At 38.4% G+C, this 22,466-nt stretch overlaps 2 protein-coding genes across 3 annotated transcripts; one reads left to right on the top strand and one right to left on the bottom strand.

The window, feature by feature from the left end:
• Nucleotides 1-3,413: 3,413 nt before the first annotated feature.
• On the bottom strand, nt 3,414-8,930 carry hsp90ab1 (heat shock protein 90, alpha (cytosolic), class B member 1). The gene is made up of 12 exons (XM_044107243.1): nt 8,785-8,930; nt 6,757-6,900; nt 6,430-6,636; nt 6,180-6,339; nt 5,965-6,098; nt 5,581-5,886; nt 5,337-5,502; nt 5,048-5,238; nt 4,788-4,935; nt 4,432-4,700; nt 4,014-4,347; nt 3,414-3,933 (listed from the first exon to the last, which is right to left on the bottom strand). The coding sequence occupies exons 2-12, from the start codon at nt 6,898-6,900 to the stop codon at nt 3,821-3,823; spliced, it is 2,172 nt and encodes a 723-aa protein (XP_043963178.1). The 5' UTR covers nt 8,785-8,930; the 3' UTR covers nt 3,414-3,820.
• A 1,642-nt stretch (nt 8,931-10,572) lies between these two features.
• Nucleotides 10,573-22,268, top strand: rbm25b (RNA binding motif protein 25b). 2 transcript variants are annotated; one of them, XM_044107238.1, is made up of 17 exons: nt 10,573-10,723; nt 11,201-11,297; nt 12,257-12,471; nt 12,610-12,667; nt 13,248-13,408; nt 13,592-13,780; nt 13,880-13,963; nt 16,969-17,240; nt 17,782-17,923; nt 18,165-18,254; nt 18,459-18,532; nt 19,347-19,497; nt 19,687-20,116; nt 20,408-20,703; nt 20,816-20,914; nt 21,415-21,462; nt 21,541-22,268. In XM_044107238.1, exons 2-17 carry the CDS (start codon nt 11,219-11,221, stop codon nt 21,631-21,633), a joined length of 2,481 nt encoding a protein of 826 aa, XP_043963173.1. In that variant the 5' UTR covers nt 10,573-10,723; nt 11,201-11,218; the 3' UTR covers nt 21,634-22,268. The 2 variants fall into 2 exon arrangements, with proteins under 2 accessions (XP_043963173.1, XP_043963172.1); XM_044107237.1 differs by having other exon boundaries at nt 20,405-20,703.
• Nucleotides 22,269-22,466: the final 198 nt, after the last annotated feature.

Genomic DNA, 22,466 nt, shown 5'->3' with positions numbered 1-22,466 from the left:
ATCGATGGCACCATGACACACGTCAAAGGCACACAGAGACGCTAAGCAAAATATGTCAGGAATTAATCAGAGACTGAAAGACTCGCCAACGAGAGGCATTTAGTTTGATGGTTGCCACATTTAAAGGTGATTTAGCTGCATTACCAGACACGTAGAGCTGCAAAGGTCACAAGATGCATTTATACCTCAAAGCCCACTGACACACCAGGACCCCCCACTCTGAAAAATTTCAATTTGCATTTGTGGTTGAGAACAGATTTACACAAGAGACTTGAATATTTCCACAGGAAGTCTTTTGTTTTGAAAGTGGGAGTGATGGAGGGAAAATCATGTCTGAGCATTTCACCTTTGAACTGAATGAAAATGGAAGTACATACCGACGTGTGATGACTTTCACTGAGATTGTTTCCAGTAGCACTCGACTTCAGCAGAGAGATTTGATAAAATGTCCTCTTCATGTTGTGATTCATTGTTTTCAATCTTGACCCACTGCCAAGAACAGAAAGACTTCTTCATATTTGTCACCAAACAAAAACTAGTAATGTGAGATGCAATAATTTGAGAAATTCTCCACTGATCTGTTTTTTTGTTTGTTTTTTTTTTTCCAGAAATGTTGAGACCACATACGGACAGGTACCAACAAAACCCTCACTGTGTGTCATCAGCTTGTATTGATTTTAAACCTGTTAAAGTTCAAAGCACAGGTTTAAATGAGTGTTGCTTATCTGTCATCCAGTAAGCCGCCCGTTTCTTTAAAAAAAAAAAGTAGGTTACTTTAAAGCTCATTTCCTGTAAAAGAAAACATTCAAGTAATGATACATACATGTTTCCCCTGAGATCTTAGATTTAGCAGCCTTCAAAGAACTTTCTGTAAAGTTGTTTGTTACCTTCAATGTTGGGAAAGCTTCACAGAAAGTACTGTAAAGGTTCCCAAATGCCTAATTTGTAAAACCCTAGGATTTCCAGCTGACCTGGAAGCTTTTGGGAATTTCTTTAAATAGATATCTGTAAGTAGAAGCCATTTGGATAAATTGAGGGGACATTCCTCAATAATTACCTGAAGTAATGTGAAAAATCTTTAAAGAATGTACAATTGAGAGGCATTTTATTAAACTGGGTCTCTCCCCAGGATCCATGCAGGAGCTTTTTACTTTTACCAAAATAAAAGAAAAAGTAAAATCAGATTTAATATTTCGTAATGTTATAAAATAACATTATGAAATGTTATTTCATAACATTTTATATATTGTCTAAATATAGTTTGTCTATATTTAGACAAACTAAAAATATAAAATGATGCTCGAATTGGTTATTCTGAAAACTAAAGTGAAAGCATTAATATTAACATTTTTGGTCGTGTGTTCTTCATTCAGCGAAGTTACTCACTGTGGGGAGAGTATCCAGAAATTATACTCAAATAGGCTTAATGATACTTCATAATAATATTACCAAAGTAATAGTAAAAAGTAAGGTGCAGTAAAACTACTTCTAAAAGTACTTGCACATGTAAATTTAACAGAGTAAATGTAGCTAGTTACTAACCACCTCTGGTATTAACACTATACCCATGAACATTTTAAATGGGAATTTAATTGATAGAAAAGAGCAATACAAAGTAATGCATAATTGTAAAATGGAAGAGAATCATGGATTATTATGAACTTTTTTTTTAAAAACAACTACGGTACCGGTATTTGTTTTGTATTTGTTTAACTTCTAAAGTGTTGCCTACATTTGTATTCAGTCGCTGTGAATCAATACTTTGTAACATTTTGCTGCAGTTATCGCTGCCCATCTTTTCAGAGCTTTGCACATCTAGACACTTAAATATTTCTCAATTATTCAAAAACCAGCTCAGTCTGAAACAGGTTGAGGAAATTTATAAGTATTGCTACTAATTCTCAGTAGGACTGAGATCTGGACTTTGACTGGGCCATTCTGATTTATTTAATCTACTCTATAAATTGCAAACTTTGAATATTATTTTATATTTTAACTCTGTTTTTAACTTAAAAAAAAAAAAAAAAACTTTATCCATAAGCTATCTTTTTTGTTTCTCAGTCTTCGTGATGCTGGTTGCTCTCTAATGAACCTCTGAAGGCCTCACAGAAGAGATCTAATTTTCCTGAGGTCAAATTAAACACAAGAGGATTGGAGTTTTCTTTTTGCTTCAATGCAGCTGTACATTAACTTTTTTATGGGCTCTAATATATTTTCCCCAACAGTCTTTTAAAACAATATCTGTGAAATTTAATATCAGTCATGCAGCAAAAATCTTAGCTCGAGGAAGTCCTTTTTTTTTTTTCTAAGTGACACAGATGAAGTTACCTGCAGCTACTCTGACTGTGGCACATGTGAGCTGCAGTGTTGATGAGGGAGAGACACCCACATGTCAGTTTTACTGACAGTAGTAGAAAGGCTGCCGGTGCCACCCCCTCACACTTTTTAAGCACATGACTTCCAGGAAACCTGAAGGTGATACATTTCCCCCTCAGAAACATAGCTTATGGCTCATACTTTCAAGATATCTGTGCACTTAGTGTACCTTTTTATGCTTTGCTTTTTCGTATTTCTCTAAAATCATAATGATTTGTTTTTCCCATTATAAGTTGAAAAGAAATGGTACCATGTTAGACAAGTACAAGGGTGTGAAAATAAGCTAACCAGTTCATTTATTTACAAATTTACCAGTATTTGCTACCAGAAAGCATTCATGTCCTTTAACTTCTTTTCAAACAGTTACAAAGCAGATCTTGAGTTTTTTTTTCTACAAAAAAAAAGAAAAAAAAGAAAGAAAAATATAATTTGGGGTTGTCCTGCTGCATAACTGTGATAGAGAACAAACTGGTCTTTTTATCTTAGATTTTATGTGCAAGTATAAATCATGGTTCCAACTACATGTCATCCGGGTCCCAATTTATATAAAGTTAGCAGGACGCGACTTCCACCCAGTATACAATACTGGAAAGATTTTTAGCAGATAATCTTGTGGAGATTTTGGTCAGTCACTTTTCCCCAATTCAGTTAAAAGAACCACTGAAGAGAACTGAGGAAAGACAGGCTTGAGGTCTAGACAGCACTACTCAGCAAGTTGATATCTGTCAAACATTTGTGGGGGTTGAAGTAGAAACACTGAGGGACAAAAAATAAATAAATAAACCAAACACAAGTTACATCAATTTCTGTATTAAATATCCACTCAATAGCTGAGCAGTTTGTTGAGATGTGCAAGTTGCTATGGAAACAACTCTTGTAAACAGCTGAAAGGGTGGGATCAGCTGAGATGTACATCCTAGAGCTGCATCTCCCCCTACTGGAGAGATGAGGGTAACAGTCAATGTAACTGAATATGAATTAATCGTTTCAAAATGTATGCATATATTCACCTTACTAATGAAGGAAGAGATACAAAGTAAGGTATTACATCTTTATTTTTTTTGCAAAAAACAAGACTTGGAATACAGTTGAACCTGCAGTCAGGCAAAGGAATCATACAGTCTTCTCTCCATGCAGCATTGCACATAACATCGCCCCTCCTCAAGAGACTCTGGACTTTGATCATGGAATGAAACAGTCCCATACTAGAACATTTACCATTAACATTTAAGTTGGAACATTACTTAAAAAAAACAAAGGTCACCTTAAACTGTCACAGCAAAAATGAAAACTACTTCTCTTTAAAGGTCTTGCAGTGTATGGCTCCAGAAACACCGGACTTACACTACAGGAATGTTTAATAATTTGCAGGTACTGCACTTTAAAAGGATGAACAACGGCAAAAGTGGGGCTAAAGTATTTGGAATCTGAGTGAAGGGTCGGCTTAATCAACTTCTTCCATGCGTGAAGCATCATCGTCTCCTTCTAGAGGAGGCATCTCTTCAGGGACAGATGTGGAGGTGGCCTCCTCTGTGGGAATATCCTCATCGTCGATACCTACAAGACGAGCAGTTGTTGAATCATCTTTGAAATACAAGATAAATAAGCTGGATAAATTAATTTAAGTGTGCCTTTACCCAGGCCAAGTTTGATCATTCTGTAGATTCTGTTGGAGTGGGTCTGTGGATCATCCAGGGAGAATCCAGAGGACAACAGGGCTGTTTCAAACAGCAGAACCACGAGGTCTTTGACAGCTTTGTCGTTCTTGTCAGCCTCAGCCTTCTGCCTCAGGGTCTCCATGATTGGGTGGTCTGGGTTGATCTCCAAGTGCTTCTTGGCCATCATGTAGCCCATGGTGGAGTTGTCCCTGAGCGCCTGGGCCTTCATGATCCGCTCCATGTTTGCCGTCCAGCCGTAGGTGCTTGTGACGATGCAGCAGGGGGACGACACCAACCTGTTGGACACAGTGACCTAAAGAAGGCAGGATGGAGTGTTAAAGGATAACGTTAAACAATCCCAACACATTCAGTATAGTCAAGCCTTCAAGTCGCCAACCTTTTCCACTTTCTTGTCCAGGATCTCCTTCATGAGCTTGCACAAGTTCTCGTATTTGGCCTTGTCCTCCTCCATCTTTTTCTTCTCCTCCTCATCCTCTGGCAACTCCAGACCCTCTTTGGTAACGGAGACCAGGGTCTTTCCGTCAAACTCCTTCAGCTGCTGCACGCAGTACTCGTCGATGGGCTCGGTCATGTACAGCACCTCGAAGCCACGCTTGCGGACACGCTCAACGAAAGCAGAGTTTGCCACCTGATCTTTGCTCTCGCCTGAAGACAGAATGCAGATATAGTCAGCTGAAACATTTTAAAAACAAAGCCTAAACATCAAAGACTTTGTTCATGACTAAAGTTTACCTGTGATGTAATAGATTGACTTTTGGTTCTCCTTCATGCGGGTGAGGTACTCTGTCAAGGAGGTCATCTCATCTCCAGACTGGGAACTGTGGTAGCGCAGCAGCTCTGAGAGCTTCTTGCGATTCTGGGAGTCTTCGTGGATTCCCAGCTAAACAAAGGTGTGGAAAAAAACATTTATTACCTCCCTCAACTATCTAAACATGAAATACCAAGTATTGTTTGCAGAGTCTAGAAGTAATTTTTGTTGCAGTGTTTGGTACCTTGATGTTCTTGGAGAAGCCCTCGTAGAACTTCTTGTAGTTTTCTTTGTCCTCTGCCAGTTCTGCAAACAGCTCCAGACATTTCTTCACAATGTTTTTGCGGATGACCTTCAGGATTTTGCTCTGCTGCAGCATTTCTCTGGAGATGTTTAGGGGCAGGTCCTCAGAGTCCACCACACCACGGACAAAGTCTGATGGGACAAAAGTAATGGCTCGATCATTTTGTCCTTTAATGTCGTTAATGCTTTGGTTTACAGCCAGGACTATTAAAAGGAGACCTATAACTTACTCAGGTACTCTGGGATGAGCTCCTCACAGTTGTCCATAATGAAGACTCTCCTCACATACAGCTTGATGTTATTCTTCTTTTTCTTGTTCTCAAAGAGGTCAAAAGGTGCACGGCGGGGAATGAAGAGCAGGGCCCGGAACTCCAGCTGGCCTTCCACTGAGAAGTGCTGTAAAAGAGTCAAAGTTCATTTTCATTCCAGTTTAGTCTGACTCAGAGTCTGACATCTTCAAGAGGTTCTACATACCTTGACGGCCAAGTGATCTTCCCAGTCGTTGGTCAGACTCTTGTAGAACTCGCCGTATTCCTCATTTGTGATGTCATCAGGGTTTCTGGTCCAGATGGGCTTGGTCTTGTTCAGCTCCTCCTGATCTATGTACTTCTCCTTGATCTTCTTTTTCTTCTTCTTGTCCTTGTCTTTAGAATCCTCTTCATCATCTGACCCTACATCCTCGATCTTGGGTTTGTCCTCGCCTTCTTCCTTCTCCTCCTTTTCAACTTTTTCCTCCTCTGCCTCGTCATCGCTGATCTCCTTGTCACGTTCCTTCTCCACCTACAAAACGCAAAGTCAGTTTAAAATGTTTGCCAATTAAGTTTCCATCAATCAGAAGGGAGCATTTTCAGCGCTTACAAACAGAGTGATGGGGTAGCCGATGAACTGAGAGTGCTTCTTGACGATCTCCTTGACCCTCTTTTCTTCGATGTACTCTGTTTGGTCCTCCTTTAGGTGCAAGATGATCTTTGTTCCGCGGCCAATGGGCTCACCTGGAAGCACACATTTATTGAGAGGGAGACAAAAAGCATCTGCAGATTTTATAACTACAAAACCTTATTCAGGACACACACCACTGTCAACCTTGACTGTGAAGGAACCGCCAGCAGATGACTCCCAGGCATACTGCTCATCATCATTGTGCTTTGTAATGACGACCACTTTCTCAGCAACAAGATAGGCAGAGTAGAAACCCACACCAAACTGCCCGATCATAGAGATGTCAGCACCAGCCTAGGAAAATAAATAAATTCAGAATTAGTTATATCATTTACACCCATCAGGTTTTTAATAAAATTTAATAGCTAAACTTTGCTTAAGTACCTGCAGGGCCTCCATGAAGGCCTTTGTTCCCGACTTTGCGATTGTTCCCAGGTTGTTAATGAGGTCGGCCTTGGTCATACCAATTCCAGTGTCGATCAGGGTCAGGGTTCGGTCTGCTTTGTTTGGGATAATGTCGATTTTCAGATCCTTGCCGCTGTCCAGCTTTGTCGGGTCGGTCAAGCTTTCATAGCGGATTTTGTCCAGAGCCTGAGGATGCAGAAAGTCAGATTTGTTATGCAAGTGTGTATATTACGTATTCATCGACCTAAAAAGGTGGCACTCTCACTCAAGGTTGTACAGTGAGAACAGAAGACCTTGCTCACTTACATCAGATGAGTTAGAGATCAGCTCCCTGAGGAAGATCTCCTTGTTGGAATAGAAGGTGTTGATGATCAGGGACATCAGCTGAGCAATCTCTGCCTGGAAGGCAAAGGTCTCAACCTCCTCCTCTTGGTGCATTTCTTCAGGCATCTGCACAGAAGATTCTGATGTGAGTAATTCAAATATTGCAAATAGACTGATTTAGTGAAGGTTACTAGTGATGTTCCACAAGTATCTGAGTAGGGTGATAAAATTCATGATTGATCATACATAAGTGACTTGGAAAAAAGAAAGCCCTCAAGTTTACTTCATTAATGACTGCAACATACAGTTATCTAGAACAGGACCAGCATACAGTGAGGATGTAGCAAACTGTCAATAGCAAGTTATGACAAACAAAAAGAGTAATATCCAACAGTTAATTTAAAAACAAGACTTCTTTTTGGAAGATTCAAATTGAAAAAAATTTTTGGGAGTCAGACAAAGTTGTGTTTAGGGCCTCAGATATACAAAGTAAAATGCAAATTTGTATCAAACTTTAAGCTCTTTGCTGTTCTTCAATACTGCCACCGATTTTCTGAGGCAATGAGTAATTCTACCAAACTCGATTTGTTTGTAGTAGAAAAACAAGATTGACTACTTTTAGGTGGTTCAGAAGACAACATACCTAAGAAAGTCATTAAATTTTCACCTTTAAAATTCTATAGTGTAGTACAGCTTAATTATGCGCTTATAGTCTACAATTGTTTCAAAATCAGATCAAAAATAAACTTGGAAGAAAAAAAACCAAACAAAAACAAAACACCAATGTATTCCACAAGACCTAATTTACATAAAAAGTGTATATTTTAAAGGGGTAAACATTACGAATACCTAATGGTTTAAGAACGTTTAACAGTAAGGATGGATAACCATCCATCAAACATGATTCCTTCCAAATCATACCATATTGAATTTAAAACTTTAAAGCTAAAACTACATTTATAAAAACACATGGTCTATCATATTTACTAATATGGCACTTCAATTTCCAGAAGGAACAGACAAGTAAAGCCGATCGCGGATTATGTGTTTTTTTTTTATAACTGTCCCCACTTTATTAAGTTGGGACTGTCTCCAGCATCTTACTACACATTAGCGGAAGTGTCCATTAACAAACATGGCGTCTGTGCCTAGACAATGAAACCGAAAACACGTGCTTAGGAGCGGCAAAACGGCAAAGTTATTCCACTTTACTGTAGAAACGGAGTCGGGACTGCCTGAAACAAGCCAGTGCAACGCCATAAACATAATGACTAAAATTAGGACCCATCAACTCGGACAGCAAAAGCCCCCAAATCCCAGCGGTTGGCGTAACAATCGACAGTTGGATAAACGGCCGTTTCAAAAACCGTTGGCACACTCAACGTTTGGTTGGTTTCAGCTCAAAATCGACGTAGAGTCTTCAATCATGTCATTTGTCCACTAGCTATTAGAATAATTTAAAATGTAAAAAAAAAATGCAGTGCAGTTTAAGCTTGAATCACGGTCCGTGTTCAAAACGTTTTCTTCGATTACGTAACTAAAATTTACGCGTGCTTCATAACAACTGAAATTTTCTTAAAACTAAATTTAACGTAGAATCTCCCCCCTCCCATTTTTTGTGACCACATCCAGACATTGTGACCGTTAATAGTTTAACTGCTTGCCCGCTGAAGTCCATTGATTCAGAGACGTAACGTCCACCCCACCTGCCTGACATCACAGTGCAGCAGTGCCGCATTCACATTGCCCAGCATCACCGCTCATCAGACTGTATGTTTACAGGACAAATACGAGTTTAAGCGAATTAAACATCGATCATCAACTCCATGGGCATACAGTTAGCTCATACGAAGGCCTATAGCGGCTTCCAACAAAAAACTGCGTTTAACGGTTGACATGACTCATGAACTCTTAATCAGCAATGTAATACTACATAACTCGATAGCTAGTTTAAAAAATATTTACATATATATTGTCCGCGTTAAAAGTCGGAAAAACTGGTGTGCGTACCTTGTTAAATTAGTTGACTTTTCTTGAATAAAATGCAACAGAAGCGTAGCCCCGGTGCTCACTGATGGGAGAAAAAGGAAAGGAACTTTATGTTTCAGCACAGGGAGTCTTTATACACGTGGGTTCTAGTGTATCCATCCGCGGCACCTCGTTTACTGCAGCCAGACTTTCAAGTAAAGGCAAATAAAATACAGCTGGACATGGAATGAAGCGGAATTTATACTTAAAGTGAGATAAATTGGAATTTTAAAATGATGAAATTTACGTTCTTAAAATTTTATTAACTATATAATTTACAAAGTGTTAAGTGAATTGAGTTAGCTGTAATGAAATTATACTGCTGAAGTACGAACAACAACAAAAACACACTCATTAACAACCAAACATTCTAATAAACAAAGTGTGCTTTAATAATTCAGTAAATTAAACCTTCTAATCTCGGTGTGCAATTGTCTCCATCATGTGGCAGTTTGAGGAACAGCTAAGCATTTATTAAGAGACGACATTTCTGGACATTAAAGGTTATGTCTTAAAATAGAGCTGCGAGGCAATCTGCCTATAACAAAAGAGGTCACAAAGTCTAAATTCAAAGAACACCATTGCTTACCGAGTAATTTGACAAAGAACACAGATCTTTTTAATGTGATGGATGGATATTCCGAAACATGGAGGGTGTGCTTCGTTTGTTCTAGCGCTTTCCATCAAAAACCCGCCCGTGCGTGACGTCACGAAGTTGCAAAGAGGAAACGGAAATCAGTAATAGAAAGTCGCTATTATTATTATTATTATTATTATTATTATTATTATTATTATTATTATTATTATTATTATTATTATTATTATTATTATTATTATTATTGTAATTGTACTATTGTATTGTATATGTGGTCTTCTTCATTTGATGATTTATATTTCTTATTTTTAAATGCTATGTACTACTTTTTGTCTGGAAATAAAGTGAATATGTTATTACTGACATCTGGAATAAAAGATTATAGGACTTTCCTGTTTGTTAATAAGGGGCGAGAACCTAGTATATTCAAAACTCCTAACTCTGACCGTTTGTATGTAAAAATAAAACAAGGCAGATAAGTAAAAACCAGATCGTTTACTAATTAATTTAGATTTCTAAGGCTGACGTTTGAAGATAAAAATACTTTTTATTCGCTGAGTCAAGGTTAACACTTGAGCAGAAAGAATGGAAATAGAAAATGTGACATTTTCCCACCCTGATCTTAGTTGAATATATGATTATCACAAGCGACAGTTCACAAACATCCTGTTTGATATCTCAAGATATAACGTGCTACAAAGTGTTTTTATTTACAACATAAACAAATGGTTTGTTACCAAGTTAGTTGCCTCTGATAAATTACTTAACCAGCCCTTACTTTAACAGCATTGTGTTATTATATGAAATTACATGGAATGTATTGAATCTGAGTCTGATTGTTTGGATTGTATAGAATTAGCTTTATCAACTTTAAATTAACCTGGAATTTATTATTTTATACGGTGGCCCGTAATTTTGGGATTTATTTGTACTTTTACGCGTTGCGCGCTGAGAGCCAAGAAGGGTTGGGACCGCTGCTTGTAAGTGTCATCCGCAATTTGGTAAGCTCTCCTTGTAAAACTGTTTGTTAAAAAAAATATAATTTAATTACGTGTGTGGGTGACCTTTTGATGACTTTACCAAACTGGAAACATAATATTGTCCACCAAGGTGAGATGTGGGTTACTCTCCGCCTGAACAGCCACGTCCTGATACGCAAAACAAACGCACTTACCCCGGTGCGTAGAACGCTTGCGCGAAAGTGTTGTTTGAAGGCCGCGGCTAGTTGCAGTGCTAAATCTAACGTCCTAAACGTTGGCGGAATTATCACCATAATTAAACTCTGTATAGTGGATATTATCTTACTGTGCGCCACTTGGTTTTGTGGTATGTATACATTTACATTTGAGTTTTTTTAAACGTATTTTTACCCGATTAAATGCCAGTTTTGTATATTAGGTAAGAGCGACTGGGGCTAATGTCAGGTTAGCATTATTTGCTTGTGCCGGGTGTAGGAACGTGCTCAGTGCTAGCTTTAGCTAACTTAGCTGCTTGTTTTTAATTGTCAGGCTCAAATTTACTTAGCAGTTCGTGAAGCTTTGGACTTCACAGCATTAAATTAGTTGATGCCCTCCAGATAAACCTATCTATTTTTAAGTAACTTTCCAATTGAGTCGAGTAAAAATCATTGCCGATACCTGGTTAAACATTAAGATAATATAGCAGGAAGTGTTTCTTTTTGTGTGCCCTAAACGTTAAAACTAACTTGGACACAATTATTGTACAATATTGATATATTTACATACAAAGTCTAAATAATCACAATTGATAACACGATTAAAGGTGTTTGTTTGTGCTTATTAGGTCATAACCACATTCAGAATGTCCTTCCCCCCTCATTTAAACCGGCCGCTGTTGCCCCCTCCTGGGATACCTCATCAGTATGCTGGCTTCCCCTCAGGTAATTATGTACCTTTTGTGTGTAACATAATTTTTTGTGTAATTCTTTTCAAATGAGTTATATACAACAGACTGGTGCTACTGGAAAACGCAAAAAATAGTAGTCCACCTCCTCTCCTCTTGTATGGTACAAATAAACAACAACAAAAAAATAATATTATGACAGTTATTTGCATTTTTGCTTAGTTGAATCACAATGGTCACCCCTGATGAAATATTGCTCCTTCACCAGCTTATAACTCAATCATGTCCCTTTCTACTTCCAGTTTATAGCAATGTACTTAAACTGAAGTGTCTAAATTCATTTTTCTGTAGGAACAATGGAGGTAAATTGTCTCAAAACAGTTCTTCCTTGTTTTCACCAATTTCATATATTACTGATTGTCACATAGCAGTTTCATTTCTTTACAGTAGACTAGAGCAAATTACTTGAAATCTTCAAATCGCAGGAGCTACAAGGTTATTGTGAAGGAACAAAATGACCAGCAGCCAATTTATTTTCTCAATTTATTGGGAAGGTTATCAAATAAACAATAAGAATATGATTTTTACATGCTTTGATAACTATGAGACTCTACAATCAGACAAATTAAAAATGTTATCTACCTTTAAAAGAATCCTATGAGGTCAATAAATGTTTTTCCAGTTTTCATTACTTTAAATGATGCGAATACACACACAATAGTTTAAGAAATAGAACAGTTTTAAAAGGCAATTAAAAATAAGCATTTTGTGTGTAGTCATGAAACTGAGATTCCAAATGTTATGATGTAGATTTATTTTTGTTTAAACAGAGTTTTAACAGGATGAATTGTTTTACTGCCCTTCCTGATAGCAAAAGAAACTTGCCAACTGGTGGGTATTGTAGGATTTGCATGTTCTCATGGCTTATCTTAACATATATTTTGTTCTTGTAGCTTTGTTTCTGCTTTATTTATGCATTTCCTCTGCCTGTTTTAGGAACTCCAATGATCCCAGTTCACATGGGCATCATGGCCCCGGCCCCTGCAGTTATGGTTTCTTCTGTTCCGGTCGTCAGTAAGCCTCCTGTTCCAAAGAAAGACCTTTCTGCAATGCGAGCCAAGGACGAGGAGAGCAGCGGGCCCACAACCACAGTGTTTGTAGGGAACATATCGGAGAAAGCTTCAGACATGCTGATCAGACAATTGCTGGCGGTAAGATGAAGAAAAGAAATGAAACATTTTAGATGAGCTCAGTATTTTATTTAATTTTTCCTATAAATAGTAGTATTTGTAAACACACAATATTTCTTATTTTGTGAACGGATTTTTCCTTTTGTCCGACTTTTACAGAAATGTGGTATTGTTTTGAGCTGGAAACGAGTTCAAGGAGCTTCTGGAAAACTTCAAGGTAGTTCAAGCATCATTATATCTTATAAAACTAATTCTATTTTTTTTGGTGAGTAGTTCAGCCTTATTTTATCGCACTGTATATAACACGTCTTCTGAAAGTGTAAGATGCACGTTTTCCTAGTCCAAATTCCAATTCTCCTTTTGGCAACACAAGGTGTGAATATTTAGTACTCAAATGTCCAAAAGATATTCTAGAAATTTGATTCTAGATAAATAAGAAATCTGTAGGAACTGTAGGTTAAGGTGTTGCTTGTTGTAGTTTACAACATGTGTTCCTGGACAACTGGCTGTCCCAAAACTTTCCCCAAGGAAAGTTTTCCCAAAGGAGTTTTACGCCAGAAACGGTAAAATGTAAAAAATTGCTGCAACCAGTTTAGGTTCAGTACAATTAACATTAAAATCTGTAGTTAAAGGCTTTCTTTAAAGAATGTCTTTTTTTCCTGAACAAAGTTTCCCCACAGTACAACTAACCTGCCTTTGGTGTGGCTTGTTTCTCTGTTATGATTTTGCTTTCAACCTCTAAACCTCTCTGTCTGTTCAGGCTTTCACGTCTCGTTTCATTAACTTATCTGTTGCAGCGTTTGGTTTTTGTGAGTACAAAGAGCCGGAGTCCACCTTGCGAGCTCTCCGGCTGCTTCATGACCTGCAGATTGGAGACAAAAACCTGCTGGTGAAGGTGGATGCAAAGACTAAAGCTCAGCTGGATGAGTGGAAGGCCAAGAAGAAGACAGCAAATGGGGTGTGAATTAGTTTTGACATATTAATAATAATAAAAGCCATTCTTTACTCCAAGAATGTATCATGCACATGGCTTCATATTTAACTTTTTAATGTATGCATACACACTGAAATTAAAATAGTTTGTACGTTTGTAGTTTGGAGTGGGACTGGATGATGAAGCTTGACTGATTTTGTGTTTTAGCAAAATAAGAATGAAGAAGATGGAGGAGGTGACGATGTGGAGGTTCTTGATGAGGAGACGAAGAAAAGAGATCAGGTAGTGAAAGACGCCATCGATGGATTGATGCGAGAATACGCCGCAGAACTCAACGCACCTTCGCAGGATGACGACGCTCAGAGACGAAAGAGAAAAAAAGAAAAGAAAGAAGAGGTAAACCTAAACTCTATTCTGTTTGGCATGAATTTTGAAATCAATTAATGAATCAGTTTAGAAATTGAGATTTCGACCCCCCCGCCCCCCTTCCAATAGGACGACATTAACACCATTGACATCGAGGAGGACAAGCGGGACCTGATTTCCAGAGAGATTAGTAAATTTCGCGACACTCACAAGGTAAAGTGGCTTCATTTATTTTGCAATTGACATTACAGGTTTTGGACAACAGTTTCTCACGTAGTTCACTTCTAGAGTTGGCATATTTTAATTAGAACTGATGTCTGTAACACGCATCCACAAATTGGCTCTACCAAACATTTACACCATATGAATTACTGCACATTTAACTTAGAAAAAAATCCTTAGTGAAATTATTAGGTATGACCTTTTCTAGATCCATTTCTTCATTCATCACACAAAAATGCATGGAGACAATGTAAAGTTACATTAAAGCTAATCTATTCATTAAACCCCACCATTATGATAGTGATCATATGGTGACTAAAGCAAGATGAATCTCAGAGCTTTGGAAAAAGTTGCCAGGATAGAATGTAAGTATCAGCCTTCTTTTCCTTTATACATATACTGGGCGTCCCCCTCTTGAGGACTTGCATCGGGGCAACTGCACACTTTCTTTTTGACCAGGGCTAAAATTGTTTAATTCAGTCTATCATATATGGTAATACAAATGACATATTGGCTACGTACTCATGAATGCATTGGCAGGTCCCTGGAAATGTCCAGAGTCAGTGAACCTGTGCAAGTTCTCCATAAATGATGGTCTGTCTTAATGGTGTTCATGTTGAAGCACAAGGACTCAGTAACCACTGCAGTGACTTTTGCTGTAACCTTTATTATGCTCGTGTGAGGTGGGGACGCCCTCTCCACAGCAGTATGATGATCTGAAGACTGACGAGGTACGTGCTCTATGTGTGTGAGAGTGAGTGTGTGTGTCATGAAATCTGTCCTTTCATCTACTCATCATATAATCTGTTCTCTTTCCTTCCACCAAATAAATGTTAGATTTATGAGCAAAGGATTAAAAGAAGCACATGGTTCTTCATATAAATAAATACATTTAAAAAATTAAAGCCAACCTCTTTAATTACAGCATAATTTCATCAATAGAAGTTAAAGAATAATTTTTTCAACCGAAATGTTTATGTAATAAAATAAAAACAAAAGACCTGGACATCAGTGTACTTCTTACAGAGGTAAGTAAGAGAAATAGGCTTTTATTATGGAACATGGCATCGTTGAGCCTTTGTGTCCTAAAGAGCAATAACAGTTAGTGTCATTAGTTAAAAAATAAATATAAAAAAACCCCTCAACACTGCAATAAGTTTTTCATATTTTTTAAAATATTATTTTACCTCTTCTTTTTGTTCAGTATTTAGTTAGATAAGTGATGTTGCATTTGGAATAGTTAGTAGTTGTTCTAGTTTGGTGAAAACAGGCCAGATGGCTAATGTTTTTGCTCAACTAACTATTTATGGCTGGAGATGCACTGATCAGAGATGGTTTCTGTGGGTGATTTTTATTTTTTTTTTCATAGATTCTGTTTTTCTTTAGTTTGCTATTTCAATTTATCTTTAAGATCAACAGATAACATAAAAGTACCTTTTTCCCCAACTACTGGATAAATTCACAACAGTGTTCATTGTAAAATATAACAGGTTTCAGAGATGATTTTCTGCATGACTTAAAATCTGAAAATAGTCTTCCAGGTCTTGCCACAGAGGTATGTATAAATAAAGCTCAACTAAAAATGGCTACAATAACTTTGTCTTGCTTAATATTATTTTTAGGAATATGTTCACAATTTCTGGTGTTATTTTTCTTCGTTTATTGAAACTATACAACTAAACTTTAAGTTTTTAATCATTTCTATTAAGACCAGAGGCAAAATACTGTGCATATGAGGCATAGCTGTGTAATGTTGAGCAGTCAACATTACACAGCTCTGCAGTTCTACAAGTTTTAACTAATGTTTCTAAATAAAAAATGGCATGTTTAAATTTTATGTAGTCTACCATCTTATGAGTAGGATTAGAATAACCAGCCAATTTCTTTGTGCATCTTCAGTCATATGTTTTATTTTGCTGTTACCTGGCAGGAATGTAAGAATCATTTAGGACTTTATGCATTTTTTTAAGGATTCTGGAGACATGATTGTGTATTGCTCTAAGTAGGGGTGTTTGGGAAGCATCAAAACTGGACAGAGACATCCAGAAAGTCACAACTTTGTCACATTTTCTTTTTCAACTTGTATTACACCCAAGGCTTTCTGTTGGTCTGTTTGTTGCAGTTCGTCAGTTTTCTTTCTACAACAGCACAAAATAAGAGAAATGTTTTCCTGAAGTGCATTCAAAGCCTTGTGTGTAATTCAGCTAAATTGTATGGTTGGGGTGTGTGTGTGTGTGTGTGTGTGACTAGTCAAGAAGAGCAGCTGAAGACTTCTGCAGGGGTAAGACTGCTTCTACAATTTCATATATCTGTGCAGAAATGTAACTGATGTTCATTTGTTGATGTAGAGTTACTCCAAATGCGGTGTTAGCCACTAAATGAAAGGCTATTGTTGATGATTATGTTGATGCTTAAGCAAGGCAAAAATCCCATAATGTTTTTCCCTTATATACCGTGTGACCTGCTTTCCTCCCAGGCCTAACTTAAAAGGCTTGTAGGGGCAGCGAAGGCCTGAGTCCGTAGTTCAACACCTGTAAGTCACAAACAACTAGTTCAACCAAAGACTGATGCCTGTTTCTTGTTTTTTTTTTTTTTTTTTTTGTTTTCCTTTTTTTCCTGAAAGAAGGGATCTTAAGGAAGAAAAAGTATTTTTCATTTGCTGCATTTTGTTGTTATGAATGCCAAAAGTCAAATGTGTTCCACAGATCCCGCTATTTGAGTGGTTTCCAGTTACATACTTGCTAAAATCTAGTTTTAGCCTTCACCTTTTGAAGCAACAAAGCACACCATGTTGCTTTAGATACATGAAGTCTCTCTGACTGGGAGTCTTCTGTGCCATCAGATAGGATTGTGGCTTCATAGTTATTAGGGCATGTCCCTTGGAAACTTCTCAAACTCTGGAAACCACTTGATCTGTGTACATATGAACGCTTACTGCAGATTCCTCTTGGATGTCAAGTGGCAAATCCTGAACCTGTGTGTGTTTTGCTCTGCAGAAACTCGAAGAGGAGAAAGACAAGCGGGAGAAGGAGCGGCAGGAGTTCGAACGTGAAAGGAGGGAGCGAGAAAAAGAACGAGAGCGGGAAAGAGAACGGCGGGATCGCGAAAGGGAGAAGGAGCGCGAGAGAGAAAGGAAGAGGGAACGGGAACAGGAGAGGGAGAAAGACCGCGATAAAGAGCGTGATCGCAAGAACAGGGAGATAGAACGAGAGCGAGACTGGGAGAGAAACCGTAGCCGTGACCGGAGCGCCGAGCGCAGCCGATCAAGGTGACGTAAATAGATGTGCACCTGTTACAGCCAAGGACACATTTGTGAAGTAAAATGTTCAGTATGAACCTTGAATATGTTGAGATTCTTATTTTAAACAGTCTGATATAACTCAGAAAACTGGCCAATTTCAGGAATTCACTGCTAAGTGATTTTAAGTTCCCACAATCTGAAAACCAGATTGTGTTAGTAGTTTTACATTTTCTGCTTATTTACTCAGAGTGGAGACATCAAACTAACATAAACGGTAAAACTGCGTCCTCTGATTGTAGTCTGCATCTAATAGTCTAATTACCTGTGTAAATATGTTTTGTGCCATTTTAAGGTACAACTGTGTTACTGCTTAAACCGGCCTATCATATTAGTTAATGGCTTTTATAGTCTTTTCAGAGATGATGAGCAAACAAACTATCAAGTAAACCATTAAGTCAGTGCAGACAATTCATTTTCTGAAGATTTAAACCTTTTTTAACTTGTTTATTACACGTGTTCATCTAAGGGGATATTGAAATCTAATGCATCAAAACCTTTTTTTTTATAGGGAATTGAGCCGAGACAGAGAGAGGGAGAGAGAAAGAGAACGGGAGAGGGACAAGAAGCGTGACCAAGAAGATGAAGAGGACGCTTATGAACGCAGGAAGCTGGAGCGAAAACTCAGAGATAAGGAGGCGGCATATCAGGAGGTAAAACAATTTAGTAAAAAAAACAAAAAAATGCATGATTAAAGGTTGTATATCAAAAGGTCTTCAATCTGTTAGAATTTAGTTTTCTGATTGTAATTACATCAAAATCTAGTGACCCGCAAAAGGACCACTACAAAAAAGGTTTTTTTCCCCCAGTAAAATTGAAATGTCTTTACCTATAATTCTTCTCTAAAATATCACATTTCTTGTGTTTGTGTTCAACCCTAATTGTTTGTTATAGCGTCTGAAAAACTGGGAGTTGAGGGAGCGGAAAAAGGCTCGGGATTACGCCAAGGAGTCGGAAAGAGAAGATGAGCGCAGACGAGAAATGGTGAGAGCAGGGCGAACATGTGAAGAACTCTCCGGCTTTGAATGAATTTTTCAGGATTAAAATTCACACTTTTTTCACTTGCAAAGTCAATTAGCATTTGATTGTCCAATAAAGTATTTATTAAGTTTAAAAGGCTTCTTTTGTTAGAGGAACTGATGGTATTACGCGTACGTGGATCATAGTTTCTACATTTTTTTTAATTAGGTAAAAGAAGGCAAACGACTGAAGGAGTTTCTCGAAGACTATGATGATGACAGAGATGACCCCAAATACTACAGGTGAGCAAGAACACCAGAGCAAAGCTGCAGATGTCTGAACTTAAGATAGATTATACAGAAATGATTGCACAAATATTAATGTCAATGACCTGAAAATTTCCAACTCATAACAAATATACAGTAGATGAACCTTTAGCTTGTCACCTAATTATTCTGCACGGTTCTTATTTCCCAGTCCTGGTCTAGATAAGTATGGGGTGGGAACATGAAATATATCTATTTTCAGCATCTTCTGTTTCTGTTTGTCTTCAGTTTGTCGTTTTCTCCCTTCAGCATTCCTTGTGTTTCTTATTTTTCCACCATCTGTCCTTCATTGTCCTTCTTTCATTCAATGCTTGTCTCTTCTTTCCTTTTATCTACCTTTTCTTTGTTTCTTCTTACCTCTTTGTTCTTATTCTTTCTTTCATCAGTTTCTTCCTTGTCCCACATTTTTTCTTAGTGTCCTTCTGTCCTTGCTTCTTCAATTCCTTGTCATTTTTTGTCTTTCTTGTCCTTATTCACTTTGTTTTTTGATTTCCTTTCTGTTCTGACCTTCCTTGCCATTCCTTCCTCACTTTCATCCTTGGATATTCTTCCTTTTGTCATTCCTTCTCTTCTCTCTGTGAAATTTGGTGTCACATTTAAGGCCCATTTACCAGAAATATCTCTACCTCTCTTTTTAAAATGGGAGAACATGATTGAAAACAGTTCTTATAACATGAAAAATGTGTAGAAAGTCTGAGCATGTGTGACCCAGATCTACCTCAACTGATCATGCAATACTGCAGCTGTGGTCATTGTTCTGAGAGCTGCTGTTTTTCACTGCGACCACTAGGGGTAGTGCGCTGCAGAAGCGTCTCAGAGACAGAGAGAAGGAGATGGAGGCGGACGAGCGTGACAGGAAGAGGGAGAAGGAGGAGCTGGAGGAGATCAGACAGAGGCTGTTGGACGAGGGACATCCAGACCCGGACGCAGAACTGCGCAGGGTATCATTGTCTCTTTAACTCAGGTTCACTGTGTTTCTGTGGAGCGGTGGTGAGGAGGCATGCTGTCTGTTGTTGAAGGTCACTTTCTCCTCAGAGTCTCTCTCTGCAAATTAGCTTTCATATCCAGCTTTCCTTGTTTATTCTGCCATTGGACACTGCTTTCCTCTTACCTACTTCTGATTGGTCTAGATGGAAGAAGAGGAGGAGGAGCGTCTGAGACAACCGCCCATCATCCAAGAGCCCGAACCCGAGGAGCAGCGTGAACGCCACAGAGGGTCCAGAGACCACAGGGAACGTAGACAAGAGCCGGAAAAGGCCAAACCCAGCGCAAGGCCTCGTCCTCGTCCTCATCCTCATCAGTCCGACCAGGAGGTAGAGGAAGGCGAGGAGGAAGATTATGACAATGATGAAGACAACGTTGAAGCAAAACCACAGCTGAAGCCCATGATGCGGCCCATCACAGCTGCTCCTTCGGTATCGTCAGCGAGTGGCAATGTGTCTCCCAACACCCCCGGAGAGGAGTCGCCGTGTGGCATCATCATCCCGCACGAAAACTCACCGCCAGACGCTCTGCCGCAGGACGAGAACCGGCCCAAGATCGGCCTGAGCCTAAAACTAGGTGAGTGGAAAAGATGTTTCTTTTGCTTTAGAGTAAATAAGCCTCGACTGATGAATGGAAGCTAATCAATAAACTATCAATCACTAAGATCAATCAACTTTAGATGAACTCAATCAATATTTTACATTCCAAGTTCATATAGATGATTTGCTTAGCCTTAGATAAACCTCTAAACAGAAAAATCCAAAAAACTGAGATGGTGACAGATTTCCAGATTGTCCCACAGTAACCAGAGGACAAGGAGATGTTTTCAGCTGGAGGGACTAAGTGATTAACCTCTGTCCACAGCAGGTGCTACTGGGAGCCCCAGCCAGCATAATGCTGTCAAGAGGAAGAAGCTTCCAGTGGACAGCGTCTTCAACAAGTTTGATGATGAGGAGGCAGATGAACAGCCACGCAAGCGGAAGCTGGTGCCCCTGGATTACGACGACGACAAGAGCCTGGGCGTCGACGGCGCCGGACTGTCCAGCATAAAAGGAGCCAACACAGAGGAGAAACGCAAGCACATCAAGAGTCTGATAGAGAAGATACCGACAGCCAAACCAGAACTGTTCTCCTACCCTCTGGACTGGTCCATGGTCGACACGGTAAAGTTTTTCTTTTCTTATAATGACCAAGATGACTTTTGTTTTACTTTGGTAAATGACATGTTGTGTTCACATCTTAATCCAGTTCCTGTGTTGTGATCTCGTTTCGCAGACGTTAATGGAGCGACGTGTTCGACCCTGGATCAATAAGAAAATCATTGAGTATATCGGCGAGGAAGAGCCGACATTAGTGGACTTTGTGTGCTCAAAGGTAAAAATATAAAAAAAGAAAATGTTTCTGATTTTTTAGAAAAAGTGAAGTGATACGAAAGGTATAAGTGCTAGAAATCCTTGAAAAATACTTTTCAATGTTTAGAAAGTGCAATGTAACATTTGAGTTATAGTTGAAATCAGATATTTAAACATAATAAAGACATTTTTCCATCACAGTCTAGTTAATTCAGTCCAAACATCTCTTGTTTTAGATTAATTAGAATCACCAAAATTATTTCTATTAACCAAATCTGAGAAAACCTGGGGAGAAACATTTTTTGATATTTTTTTAGAACTTTCTCAGATCAGTCAGCTGTATAGGGTGAAAGAAAAACATTTTTTGTTTACCTTGTTGCTGCTGTAGGATACTATTATAAGATATTAACAGTAATGAATGTCATCATAGGTTATTTATAATATTTTTCTTTAGTTTGTATTATTTTAACTACAGAGTCTGGTGCTGGAAATATTTGTGCTGATATTTGTGTCTGCTCTCAGGTGATGGCTCACAGTATGCCCCAAAGTATCTTGGATGATGTTGCCATGGTGAGCAATATTCTGTTCACATTGATGCCTTTAATCAAAGTTTACCATTAAAACCAATGGTTTTCCTCTCCTGCCCAGGTACTTGACGAAGAGGCTGAAGTCTTCATTGTGAAAATGTGGCGGTTGCTCATTTATGAAACTGAAGCAAAGAAAATTGGACTGGTGAAATAAGAAACAACCACTGACTGAAGATATCTCCTCCCCCAAACTGTTTATACAAGTGTTGTGAAATTGTGTCATCCAGAACAAACTGCAACATTGACACCACATGTGTTTGTTTTTCTTGTAAAACACACCCAGGCTCCGTGCAGGTGCTGACGTCCATGTTGCTTCTGTATATATGGAATCATTTGGCTGTAATGAAAGACTCCACTGAGTCGAGTCCTACTGGTCTCCATTGGTCCTGTGCTTTTACTTCCACACATGCAGTTAGGCTACAATTTTCCAAACATGGTTTTAAGTTGAGGAAAATGGCTTGTTTGCATACCTGGACTTTGATGTATGCGTTCCTCAAAGAGTGCACTTTTTTTTTTTTACAGGGGCATATTTATTAGGGGATTGACAACTTGAGCCTTTTTCTGTTTTACCACATTCCTGATAATCAGAGCCATCTTTGTCAACAAACCACCTCAGCAGAACAGAATTATGGGTGGCAACAATCGAGGAAAAAGCACACATCACAACCACTATAAGAAATGGAGCTAAGAACAGGAAAAATGTCTTTTTGGAGTTGTGAAAATTTATTTTTTTGTAATGGTGAACATTTGATTAAAACCTTTTTTATGCATGTGCAGTTTTCACTTTCACCCAAATTGTTGCCATTAATGTTTACAGTAATCATAGGCAATAAGTATGTTTAGTTTTAAATGATTTAATTCAAATGTTTCTTTGGGATTGGTCTTCTTGATTAAAGCATTTAGGCAGGTCTAATTAAGACCTAAGAATTTTAAAGACACATTAGCCAATAGGCAACATATTTGCTCTTACCCACCAGATGCAAAAAG

The sequence above is a fragment of the Gambusia affinis genome, linkage group LG22 (assembly GCF_019740435.1).
Source record: "Gambusia affinis linkage group LG22, SWU_Gaff_1.0, whole genome shotgun sequence".
Taxonomy (NCBI): domain Eukaryota; kingdom Metazoa; phylum Chordata; class Actinopteri; order Cyprinodontiformes; family Poeciliidae; genus Gambusia; species Gambusia affinis.
This window is presented reverse-complemented; position numbering and strand designations above follow the sequence as displayed.